Source organism: Homalodisca vitripennis, chromosome 5 (assembly GCF_021130785.1).
Source record: "Homalodisca vitripennis isolate AUS2020 chromosome 5, UT_GWSS_2.1, whole genome shotgun sequence".
Classification (NCBI taxonomy): Eukaryota; Metazoa; Arthropoda; class Insecta; order Hemiptera; family Cicadellidae; genus Homalodisca; species Homalodisca vitripennis.
This window is the reverse complement of record NC_060211.1, coordinates 80,355,026-80,368,910: the sequence shown is the minus strand read 5'-3', so window position 1 is coordinate 80,368,910 and position 13,885 is coordinate 80,355,026. Positions and strand designations below refer to the sequence as shown.

Sequence of the window (13,885 nt, the reverse complement as noted above, 5' to 3'; positions counted from 1 at the left end):
GAACCACCAGGAGAGTGTAGTTGGCGGCGACCAATAGAATGGACTGGGCCTCTCGCGACGACGTTGCCACACAACTGCCACTGCCGCCCAGGCACGGCTGGCGCATTGTGGCTGAATAAAACCGCTGCACTGTCACAAATAACTAACAATGATACTGGAACATTTAAAACTTATCCAGTATAATTGAAAAACAAGTATTTAAAATGCGTTTGACAGTTTTGCTATATTATATTTAAATTACTTGTATAGTTTATTAATGTTATTACAAACTAACTATCGATTAAAAAACAAACTAAATCGTTCCTGTCAGTTAGTCAGATGTTAAAGGTACTTGCTTATTTCCAATACGCATACAACAATCTTTTCCAGTGATTTTTAAAACGCATTACTAAACACACACAAAAATTAATATACATGTTGCTTATATTGGACACTGGGCGATGGACGTGTTGCTTGATTAAAAATAATTTACAAAAAAATATAAACAATATAATCAATTTTAAAAATTATCGAAAGAATTATATTTTTAAATTATGGAAATAATCAAATTTTTCTACTAAATTACTTTTAGGGCCTACTATTTTAAAAATGAAATACGTTTAAAAACCATGATTGGACTTAATTAATATTTTACCTTTTGCACTTGTATATTATTTATTCGCTCTCAGGCCGGCAAATATCGTAGCCAAAACCTTCGGAGTCTTCTTTCATTTTCACTTTTCTACCTCACTGCTACTAGTGTCTCAGAATTGTCTGCTAAGTTTATAATTATTATGGCCTCTTACAACACTTGCTGCGGATTTACTTCCTTTTCAAAACCAGCTTGCTGCAAGGCTTCTGCATGACGAAACTCTTGATTTGCCACAGTCTTCTTTAGTCACTTTGTCCAGAGCATTCATGAACAAGCTTTGCTCAACGTCGGTTATTTTATATGTCTTATGTATTATGTGCTACCTCTCCCCTTCACTTGAGCCCAATACCATTTCAATTGGGATTGTACCTGGCAGTGATAAGGAGGGAGCCTGGACAACTGTATGGTTCCACATTTCAATTCATTTTAAAACCGATTTTTCTAACCGATTTCAGCGTTTTCATTTCATCGTGTGATAGTCCGGGAACTGGATGATGTTCTCTAGACCGAAAAAACCCACTTACATTCTTGCAAAAAAACCCAATCTTTGTAATTCAATTTTTTGTTTGGAGATCCTGCGTGATTCTTTTTGAATGTGGGAAAATTCACCTCTGTCGTAGGACGAGAAGCGACAAGTTCGTATCAAATACATTACTTTTTCAAAGTCATCATAGCCTGTTATTTCTGATTTTCAGACTTCTTCGTTTTCGCTGGCGTTGAAAAACTTAATTTCTGATGATGAAGGTTCCATCTTCTTCGGACAGCTTAGCCTTCTTTACTTATTTTGTTAACGGTTTCTTTCCACTTAACACCGCAGGCCTCAAGGCACACCGTTTGACACTTTGCTTAAAGTTTTGAGAGTTTCTCGGAAAATTTGGTCAAACGGACAGTTTTTTTTTAAAAAAGTTGTAAATAAATACAGTCGTTCATCCACTACGTAGGGTTTTTCCACTACCGCTCTTACTTCCGGATGGCTGTGGCCAATTGAACAAACATCTCATACACACTTCCATTTTGTCCAAATAAGGAATCACAATTAACAAAGTTATATTACCAATTTTAATGACACTACACAGAAAAATAACTCGGTTACACTTAAAATAGCTACCAATAAACAACACTTAAACAACACCGTAAAACGTTCATCAACAGTAAAATTTCAGCCACCATAACATAATATATCTCGTACTGGAATTGAAGAGAATGCAGTATTTTCAACCGGCCCACCTGATTTAAGCGAAAATAGGCACTGACTGACGGTCAGAGACCGGAAGGGAGGTGATGGCAAGGGGCTGTTTCTTGGAAACAGTATGATCTCATCCGTCATTGGTATTACCACCACTGCTGGATGGTGCGGCTTTTGTTTACAGGTATTTCACCCGTTTCCTCCACATTTTCACTCGTCTGACATCATCTATTATGTACTGTCGTTCAAAAATTTCATTGGATGTTTATAGAAAAGATCGTTTACTTTAGAATTGTATAAGAAAGCTGCATTCATATATAAAAATACTTGTGCTGGTTATGATTTTTAAACTACGGCCAGAGTTTAAATATTTTAAAATCACCCACGTGTGTAAAACAATTTTACATAAACACAGATTCAAAGACTATTAATTAGGCAAGGTAGGGAAAAATGCTTTCAAAATGGTTTATAAATTTATGAGAAACGAATATCCTGGTCTTGGTTGGCCGACGCAGTGTGTAAACAAAACTCGTTTGCCGGCAACAATTTCCCACGTTATGTACTTGGAATAAGTTATATTTATGGGAAAAAGAACATATATTTCAGATGTATTTGATAACCTTTCTTACCAAATTTGAAAATCCCAATTTAACATAACATGATTATTACTATGCAAAAACAATGCTTAATGCCCTTATTTATTATATCAGTGATAATGGCATATCTAACTGTTACGGTAAAATTAAACGTTTTTGCGGTAATTTTTATGTTTTATTTTTAATTTATATTTCGGCTTAAACGATTTTTAATTCCTACGATCTTCGTATCATGAGTTAATATAATACAATAATTTATTTCTAATTCCATTTAAACTCAACATGGAAATAAGCTACAGAGATGTACTTTTTTTTTTAAATGGACCGTTTTTAAAATTACATTTTGTAATACGTAGTTAATTAATTCAAGACAGCTCTAAACATTTTCTTTCGAGCGTAACGGTTAAGTTATTTTAAGAACGCTGGACTCGCGCGGCTTGTGTGTGCTACAGCGGGGAACAAGTTTCGGGCATACGCTACGCTCAGTTCTCGTTGGCCGCTCCAAGGGTCACGGGCAAATATAGGCTCCTTCCCTCAACTGTAACTCTCTTGTGGTTTTTTTGTATAAATTTATTTATACAAAATTTAAAAAAAGCTGGCAAGTGACTAAACGAAACACTTCTCAGCCTATGTTTATAGGAAATCTTTTGTTTGAAATTCTTTGAGTAGTATCATCCTTTTCTGAACACCCAGTATATTTTCCATTAATGCACAAATATTTTTTTAAAATTTGATCTAATTAATATTATTAAAATTTATCCCTTTCCTTTCACAACATATAGTGCAGTGAAAATTAAGCTATTAAAATGTTTACTATTCCCATGTCAAAATAATCCAAAATTATAGACTAGGTGCCACAAATGTGCAGCAACTGGATTCTACCTTATAAATTGAAGATTTCTAAGATGGTCCTTACTTTAAAAATGGTGACAGGAAGACAGCTACTGACCTCTTTCTATGGACCCTGTGATAACTAAGATCTTCGACATGTTATCAAAGACCAGTTAAGTTTGAGTATAATTATTAACCCTTTGCGCTCGCAAGGGCAGCAACACTGGCCATATCAAGGCTGCAGACAGCTTGCGTTATTTTGCCGTAGTTTGTCCTTGCTACTCGTATGGCCAGTACATATGGCCGCACTACTTTCATGGACAGCTCGGCGGCCATATTTATTGTTTGGCTCCCCAGATCGGAATTATTTTTCAATTTCCTCTGCATTATTTGCATAGTAATTTAAAATGTTCATTTAAAGAAGAAACTAATAATTAAACATTTATTTTTAATGCATCTTTGTAATACAAAGATAAACATGCATTTGGGAAATTTAACTCTTATACGCATATTGTTAACAATAATATGTAAATAAAATATTATAAAGTAGGCTTTTACAATCATGTGATACATATACATTAACTATTTAAATTTGTCTCAGTCTTTATATTTTTTTTACAGAATAAAACTTTATAGAATACAAATCTATGTGTAGTCAAGAACAGTAAGCACACGTCTTCTAGTAAAATTTTCGAGGTTTCTATCACTTTGGTGTACAGGCCCACTACACTTCATTCATTTTATTTGCTCAGTCAATGTTTAGAGAAGAATTATAGGCTATTTTAATATTTACTTCTTTACTTAAAAATAACTTTAATATAAAAATGCTCAATGGGTTTTAGCACTCACCATTCATTATAAAACAAAGAGAATATTAGAAAATACTGCCTTCAAGTGCATAGGGTTAATATCTCCATTCCAATATGGGTTTAGACCTGGTATGCTAAGGGTGATGCAGTTGGAAGTCTTGTGCCCTTAGTTATTGAGAAGTATGAGAAAGGATGTGTGTCTCAAGCAGTGTTGAGCGATCTAAGTAAGGCTTTTGGCTGTGTTGACCGTGTTGATATACTACTATTGGAAAAAACTGAAATATTACAGTATTATTGCAGCAAAATTAAGTTCTTTGAATCTTACTTGACCAACTGATGCAATATATCTTTCTAAATAACTTGATGTAATACAATGCTAGAGTTGAATACGGCATTCCACAAGAATCGGTTCTTGGCCCATTCTTTTTGTCATCATGATTAATGACTTGCCTGACAATATATTTAACTTGAACTATTACGTTTGCAGATGATGTTACCTTATCAAACAAATGTTATGTTAAGTAATGACATGCATAACTTAGGTATGAATGAAGCAGGTAATTGGTATGTACCCAATAAGGTTTATTTAAGAGAAAAAACTAATTTTGTGACTTTTTCACTTAAAAATTACTTGTGAAACCGTATCATTCATGAAGTTATAGTATACAGCTTCTTGGTATACATTTCAATTCTAGGTTTAATGTGAGACCCATATTGGGATTTTTTGTAACAAATTATCGAAGATCATATATTTGCTTAGACATTTACAAGATGTTATAACCAGTTTTTATCTGAAGTAATGCTATCATGCTTTTTTCATAGCATACTTTATATAGTATTATGTACTGGGGGAATGGTATGGGTATAAATAAAATTCTTTTATTGCAAAAAAGCCTGTCAGAAATTTACCTTCTTCAAATTATTTACACCACTGAAAACCATTATTTAAGAAAAAATATACTTACTGTTAACTTTATATTTTAACCTGTTGTATCATGTTAAATCTTATTTAAGTGGACACACTTTACGAAGTATATCCATAATCACTATACAGCATTAAACTATTTTATTCATAAACAGTAACATAGGTTTAGTAAATCCATGTCATCTTTTAATGTAAAAAGATTAACATATTTAAATTAACTTCCTTATTCAGCCCATGTTTTAACTAAAATTATATTTACCCCTTTTTATAATGTAAATGAGTTTTTAAATATTTCATTTCATGAACAAACTTTGAATTTTAATGTGCCTTAACATTTGTTTCTGTAATGTGTATTTTTTAACTATTTAAAACTATCATTTTAATATTTAAACTATCATTTTTATTTATATATTTTATTCTTATTATTTATTTAATTTTATTCTTAGTTTAGTTATGATACTATCTATAATTGTACTGTATGCTTAATGAAAATTAAAGAATTTGAATTACCAATAGACTGCCGATGCACAATTGTGGCGTTGTCCTCTTGTTATTCAACAGCGTATTTAAAACATTAGTCTGTTATAAACATCAGTACACTGTACTAGTTATAGGGTGTATACCGCACCTGTGAGGGTCTGTGGATCTGATGATAAGTAACGTCACACATATCATTTATATTTATAAATTATAACTGACTTTTATTACATTTGCATTAAAATTAATGTAAATGAGAAAACTTTCAGTGTCACGAATGTGCATTATTTGGCCCATAGCAAAAATGTCAATTTATATGTTTTATACTATGGACCGGGATGTAAATATGCCGCAATTTAATAAAAAGCTCAAAACATCAGAAAATTAGATATACATCGAGGTTATTACAAAGTACATATGTTAACATAACTGGATAAAATTATTTTTGTGGTAAACTTCACACCCATTATCTTTAGTTTGTATATAATGTTGTGTATTTATCTATTAGTACGTAGGAGTAACTGTAATTTCTGCACTTATGTAGCACTCAATAGCAAATGCTTTAGTAAAATATTCACAGCTGGTTAACTTAAGTATTCTTTTCCATAACAAGAGCGTACCAGCTCATTACTATGGAGTTGTGAGCACAAAATTTAGATTCTAACATAATACAAATTCTCTACTGAATCTTTAGGATCACTCACTTGCCCATCTATGGAAAAAAAATAGCTTACAGCAAAGAGAAATTGTTCAAGCAGTGATGAAAATATAGAAATTAATGCCTATACAGTTGATTATTTGGAAGTGACATAACTGAAGCAGTAATGAATTATATAACTTATAAGGAGGCTATGTTGAAAAATAAACACGATCGATTCAACAAAATTAAGTACTTCTAATTTTCAAACACACTTATATGAAAGGAAACAAAAAAATAGAACTATCTCATGGATTAATATGTTATATTTCATCTTGTATTACAGGGTGTGTTAAACACAACAAGAAATCAAATTCAACATTGAACCTTCTGATTTTAAAATTCCCTTTTGATTTATAAAGCACACTTATTAATTTTAAATAATTACCACTGTTTCTTTATTTGAAATCAATGTTGTATTATATTGACAGATATAGGCTTACCTATTTATGAAGTATAACATCAATTAACTGTACATCAGCCTTATGATAAATACAATCTACATAACTAAAACTATCTTAATGTTAAATAAAATAGTAAAACTTAGAGTGTCAACACACTAAACAGCACCAATTATCTTTGAATAAATTACACCATATTGTATCACAAAAATACTTACATTGAAACCAGACTAATGGAAAATTATCTTTGGGAGAACAATAGACACCATATGGTTGGGGGAGGAGAGGTAGAATACTCCCCAAATAAACAGGGATTTAAATATTTAGTTAAAACTAAAATTGTAAATTTTGAGCCCACTTACATTTAAAAGTTCTTTAAGCATATGTATTCAACACAATCCATGTTGTGGAAAATTAGAAACAATATCAACTGCTGTTTGCACTGCTAAATAAATAATCATAATTTTGCAAGCCCAGTGTTGCCAAAGTTTTCACTGTTTTATGTAATCTAATTAAAATTTAATTTCTGAGAATTTGTAGATCCAGCTAAAAAATAAAGAAAGATTAGAGCTACCAACCAAGTTTTCTTCTCACTGCAGTGCTCTGGAAAAAGGTGATTTCGCTCGAAAGGCAAAATTGGAAACCCTATCCCTCTGTTCTCCCACACTACAATCCTTAATGAAACTAAAAAAATTAAATTATCATTGCAAAAACTAAATCTTTAAAAAGTATTTATTGAAGATGGACATATTTCTCTACCTTTACCATTCTAATGGCTCATTGTTCAATTTCTTTATATTAATAATTAGCAATCTTCAAAAAAAATGTAATACAATTAAAATGAGATAAATATGTGGTTGGCCTCCTTTGTCATTAACTTGTCTATTTTTAAGTTTTTCACACCACTCATGCTCTAAACCATCACTCATACAGATTTACTTACCATATACTTATGAGATTCTTTGGTGAATTTCTGCTGTGTTAGTCCTTCAGATTGAAAGAATCAAATAACATTTTGCACTTGGCAGAAGAATCAATCATAGTAGTCATGTTTGTGTGTTGTTAGATGAACTCATAATGACAATGGACGCAATCTGTTGTTACAACGTTTTTCGGTGGTTATTAAATTTCTTTTTGTTTGAATCTGTATCGATCCAGTACAAATTCCTAGTGACATCCGGTTTGGATATTAAATATGACAAAAACTGATATTAAACTAGTGCCAATAGCTTGAAATGGGTTATTACAAATGGCAGGACATCTTTTGATAACATTGTCTGCGATTTGGGATACATAATGTAATTGAGTCCCAAACTCTGCCAGTGCAGTCCTTTGACAAGTTCAGCTATATGTAGAAGGTGCCATGGCATTAAGAACTAACTTCTTTCTCAGTAATGAATAACTTTACTTTGTAATAGCTGGTGATGAAAAACTATCTGATGTTGGATTAATGACCTGCCCCAATTTTACATCTCCTACCGCACTATTTCCTATCTATTCATATGCTGGCAATATATATTATTTTCAGCTGATGATTGAATTTCAAATCCATTGGCTGTACAAATTTCTACTTCAGAGACATGCCAATTAGAATGCAGTTCAAAAACATAAAGAAATGTTATAATAAGGAGACTATTCAAGAGAACAGAACACTGACTTTGAAACAATTTTAGTTGATTTTTAACAAATTTCACTGCTTTTTTTTCTCTATTAGAGATTTTTATTTGAAAATGTTAAAGTATTGAAATAAAAGGGGGGAAAGAAGTCATTACAATCTAAATGAAAAGTTACAGTCATCATTTATAACAAGAGTTTTATTTATTAATGTTCTGAAAATTGTTGAACAAATTACTTATGAAGGTATTCTTTTCTTTAAATAATAAAAAGATTTAAAATTTAAGAATAAATATTTACTTTTCCACGTACACATAAGATATTTGAGGATGCAACACCCAAAACGTTCTGCGTTGTATTTATTAACATAATATTTTAATTGCGGTTCTAGTAAAAAATATCTATAAAAATAGTTTGCACACTACTTTAATAACTGTAGAATTAGTGTTGCGTATATAGTATAAGCTAATAAAAGTACTCAAACATTTTCTCTAATATAATATGAATAGATTTTAAAAACACCTACAAAATACAAATTATTTTTGAGCAATGCTAACATAATAAAACACATTTTTAAAATAAAAAATATAATAGTACCATTTTGGTTGACTTCATTATTTTTCATACATCAGTCCGCTGTAAACAGATAAGCGTATTCAGGTAAAAGTTGGTCTATGTTTTTTAGATTAAGCTCCACATGATCAGGTTGACAGATTGAAACATTTTGTGGATGCAACAAAAAAAAGATGTAACCCTGTTCAATACATTTTACAAGAAGACAGATTACAATAATTACACTTACTTCCTCAAAGATATTCTCAACTATGTTGAATGATATCTCAGAACTGGAATCAAACTGAATCTTAGGGAGAGCAGTTAACAACTTGTGTTACGGAACGGTTCCATTACACCTAACGGACAACATACATTCTGAGGAGACCGAACGAATCTAGTCTGAAGAGCTGGTGAGTAATCCACTGTCCTCGGGGCGCGGATATCGCTTATACTTGACCTCCGTCGCCAGGTACACAACCAGCCCTCCGAACAGCACTAACACCAGCCCCATCAGGTTGATCAGGTATGTTTCCCCGATGAACGAAGAGTAGCCAGTCCTGAAATCAATGACATGATTGTTAATGATTGTTGTTTTCTAGATAGTTTCCATTTATGTTGTTTATACACTTTTCATAATGTTCTACAATCTATAGCATGCCAAAATCAAAGAAGTCTGCTGCCTGAGAGACCAACCAGTCTTCAACTGTTTTTTTATCATGCCATATGTGGTGAAGTGCCTAATAACAGAGAAACTCGTTTAAGTAGCAGAACAATGAAAATCACTTGGAGCTAAGCAGCAACAAAACTTCAGGCTTCACTAGCCAGGGTAGCACAGTAAGCACTACATTTATTTTTTCCTTGCTGCATAAACTCAACTCTAAAAATTGTAAAACATCATGTATTTTATAAAATGTATTTGATAATATTATATTTTAGAACATAAATTAAAATGCATATACATTTTGACAGTATAATAGATCTAAGCAAATTATTTTTTCCTAAAGTGCGCAAGTGCTATTTTGTGGTTATGAGTATTGTTTATTTATACCATTATTTTTCTGGTTTTAAATAATTTTTATTGTAAATCCTAAGTAGGTTTAAATAAGGAATATAATGTTTTGAGCATTAAATATAAATTTATTGTTAACATAATGATTTAAACAAGCCCTTGTTTGCTAACTTGGTACCGCACAAGCAAGAAAAAGGGTAGTGCTTTTAACTGAAATTCAATGCTGTATATCTCTAAATGTAGTTAAGTCTCAGTCATAATTTTTTTATGAGATATTCCTATTTGTATAAAGAACATTCTGTACAATTTTCATTTATTTTCATTCAGTCCCTTTTTAGTTATTAAGCCTAGAAAATTGACATTATTAGGCTTTCGGCCATTTTTGAAAAGCTCTAGAAAAAAAAAGGAGAGCATTCTCAGGGCTAAAACTTTTTCAGTAGGTAGTTATATTAGTTTTAAACAAAGAAATAAAATATTAGTAGTGAGTCTCTTTTCCTTCTTAAACTTATATGGTCTTAAAAAGTGACAATTGATGATTTTCTTCCGAGAGTTTGCAGAACAAGTTTGACTGACTTTCTTGCACAAAAGAAACATTATTATAATGTCAAATTGAAGTTAATTTTATGCTGAACACACTGGTTTTTGGATTATTCTGATATATTTAAAAATAGCTTGGCAATTAAACTTTTCGCGAACCGCGTATTTTACTAAAATATGCAAAACCGCCATTTTAAAAATGGCCGCCAGGAAAAAACTACGGCTTGTAAAATTTTTTCAAATAGTGTTTTGTGATTGTCTACCCATAGGGAACTCATAATAACAAAATTAGGCAAATTAAAAATGTTGAGCAGCATGACCTGGGTAATTTGAAATGGATTGACCCTTTCTACATTACAAAGGATGTCTACTAAAGCCAACAGAGGGCTCATACAGTATCAGGCCAACAGTGAGGCAACACTGGGGCTGAATTACCTTCTAATTTTGTGGTATTCAGCACTCTCTCTACATATGAAGAGACACTGTCCCAAGTCTGGCTGTCAGATACCATTTTCAAAACAATGGTGATAGCTGGCCTATGGTAATCTGGAGCCCCCTTCATTAATTTTCCCACTGTCTACAAAAGAATAGCGTGAGGTTGGCATTGTTGTGCTCCGCGTCCCCATAAGGACACTCTGAGGTTTCAAACTTGCACATCTTGAACAGGTATGCTCAAAAGTTGCCAAGGCTGGTGAGGAACTGGGTTAGGTAGAAATTCACCTCTCCTGTGTTTCCGCTCCACCCATTCTCTCAGATCTCTAATCAGCTGTCCTAAGTCCCTTACTTTCTAGCAGCCATCGCTCTGCCAGTTCCTCTTGTGCCATGGTGCATGTGCCCGCTCCATTATCCTCACGTACCCGCTTGCATTCGAAAACGAGGTAGATTAAATGGCCCTAGCTACCACAAAGATGGCCGGTTCGAAGACAGTCCAGTAGGCACTTGCAATCGATCACATTTGTAGATTAAAAAAAGGATCTTTATTACTAATGTAACAGTAGAAATCATATTGGTAATAGGTGAGGTTTAGATACCAAAGTTATTCTTAAATATGAGGTGTTATTAATCATGTATCAGTAAGGAGAAAGTGAGAATGTATTTCCAGGGTGGATGATTGGTATATATAAAATAATGTTTTGAATTTATTCCAAAGAGATATAAATAATATGAGCTGTACTTGCCTAGATATACATATTAGAAAGGAGCTCTCTCTTGATACATAGAAGCATAATGTAGGCTTCTATTTCCTTAGTTTTACATAGTATATATTATCAGTTCTGAACATGTTAACTAAGCGCTGTACTCAATATTATCCAGAGGTTTAAAAACATTGTCGACACTATCATAGATAATTCAAAATCTTAAGTTAACCGTGTTAATGATTTATAAACATTCATCAATGTTACAGGATTCGCAACACAGTTTTGACTGGAAACATATGATTATTCTATCATTGCAATAGAATAATCATTAGTCCCAAAAAATAGTAATAGTACAAGTAGTTTACTGAGTAAATCATACTCACACAGAGAAGATAGCTTTCTCGGTAAGTCCAGTGAAGGCTGTGGCTATAGCCAGGACAAATGCTAGCAGACCCATGAATGTGTGCACCGGGAGAATTGCTGTTCGCAGGTGCAACGGATATCCCGGCCACAGGAAAGCGGTCAATCCAAATATCCACTAGAACAATAAATAATTCAATTTAGACAATTAATACTTTTACAAAACTTCTTGTTCTCGTACTGTACAGGGGATCAAAAATGTACACAAGCAGCCTAATAGCTAAGCCTTGTAATTGTTGAACTTGCACCATTAAAACTCTATACAGGACTGAAAAACTAACCTCTATGCTATCAGTAACTTTACCTACTCAGGGAGATAATCTATAAGAATCATAGTAATTTCTATAAACCCGTGTATTCTATCAATTATATTATATAAAATATATATAAGCATAAATTAAGTAGCATAGCATTTTAAAGATCCTGAAATAGTATAAAACATTATAAAAGCACATTGTTCAAATTATAATTCAGTTCCAAGCATAAAAAGTGCAATCTTTAAAAAATCTATGCAATCTCAACATAACATATTTACAAAGAGTATACATCAGAACAAGACTGTTGTTAGAGCAAGTTACAAAATCTTTTCCACATTAGTGTAAAGCCTTTTTCTGACAATGAGTTAGTAAAACCTTGCATTGGGGCTGTTGTGAGTTATGTTCCCAAAACCAGTACATGTTTAATTTACTCAGCTTGTCTTCAAATAGGCTACAGTTGTGCGCTGACCAAAAGATAGAGGCACTAATCACTAATTTAAAGATGCCTTGAGTGGATTCTACTACTTTAGACGAGTCAACGGATGAGTCAGACTCGGCTCAAAGTGATTTTCTTAGGAAAGCTCGATGAAAAGCTACATTACTGGGGAAATATTTTGTTCAAAAACAAATTAAACTATTTACACACTCGAATTTTACCTAAATAAACTTAAGGGAACAATTACAGACGGAAGTAGTTGTACTTGCTCCTCTAAATTAGGCTTAGTAAGATATGCCTATATGAAGAGAAGGTAGAAGGCTGTCAGAGCATTGGCGAACCTTGAACCACGTCAAACCTGTCGTCAGGCATTCCAAGACCTAAAGATCATGACAGTTGTATCTCTTTACATAAAAGAAAGTATTCTCTATGTGGACAAACTTGCACCACCAAAAAACAGAGCACCTACCACACTCGTCATGGCTCAAGATATAACTTGCCAGTCCATCGCACCACCCTATCAGAGAAAAAAACCATCTTATGCTGGCTGCAGATTTCAAAACCATCTACCTGCATTCATGAAGGACTTCACTGGAGATCGGCTAAGACGAGAATTGAAGACATGGCTAGTGAGAAGACCATTCTACAGCATAAGCGAATTCTTCAAAAACAACAGAGAACCCCTACAATCTGACTAAAGCTGAAATGATTTCTGTTTATTGACAATATTGTAATTCTTGATGAATGTACAATAAAAATATTTTGACTTGACTTGATGTTTAGAATGCAGTTCAAAATGCTGAAGATGAGAAACCCATTGTCCATTGTATTATTCACAAACAAGCCTTGTAAAAATTATTGTGCTCTTTTAAAACATTGAGGTTTTAAAAGTAATATAAGTTATTGTTGGGACAGTAAATTAAAATAGGCTTAACACTATGAAACACCACCAGTTTAAGTATTTTCTTTCATAAATTGAGAGTGAATATCCAGAAGTTTTCCATCATTATAATTTACATTGGCTAAACAGAGGAAAAGTGCTATAAGATGTGTTGAACTATGTCACACTATTGTCATATTCATGATTTACCAGGCCAAGTCTGAAGAAGAGCTTTAAGATGATCACTGCCAAAGTGGTCAAGCATCACTTAGGAAGGTTGCATTTGCAGCAGATCTTACCACTTGTATTGATTTTTCACTCGAAACTTCAAAGTAAACAATTTTGTTTCAACATGTTAAAGTTGTTTGAATAAAACTTCCGTTCTTTGAAAATATGTTAGAAAAACAATATTCAACCACACTGAAACTTGTAAGAATATTGCTAGTGTAACTCCTGTGTTTCCCGTCTCATTATGTATTTGTTAC

The 13,885-nt window shown here is 32.7% G+C and overlaps 1 protein-coding gene across 7 annotated transcripts in view; it reads right to left on the bottom strand.

Moving 5' to 3' along the window:
* Nucleotides 1-6,400: 6,400 nt before the first annotated feature.
* Nucleotides 6,401-13,885, bottom strand: part of LOC124362426 (plasma membrane ascorbate-dependent reductase CYBRD1) — a 116,681-nt gene continuing 109,196 nt past the window's right edge. For all 7 annotated transcript variants that reach the window (XM_046816909.1, XM_046816910.1, XM_046816915.1 and 4 more), the window contains 2 exons: nt 11,791-11,945; nt 6,401-9,279 (listed from right to left, as the gene is read on the bottom strand). In XM_046816909.1, the coding sequence (XP_046672865.1) occupies nt 9,117-9,279; nt 11,791-11,945 (318 nt within the window). In that variant the 3' untranslated portion in view covers nt 6,401-9,116. The remainder of the gene's footprint in view (nt 9,280-11,790; nt 11,946-13,885) is intronic.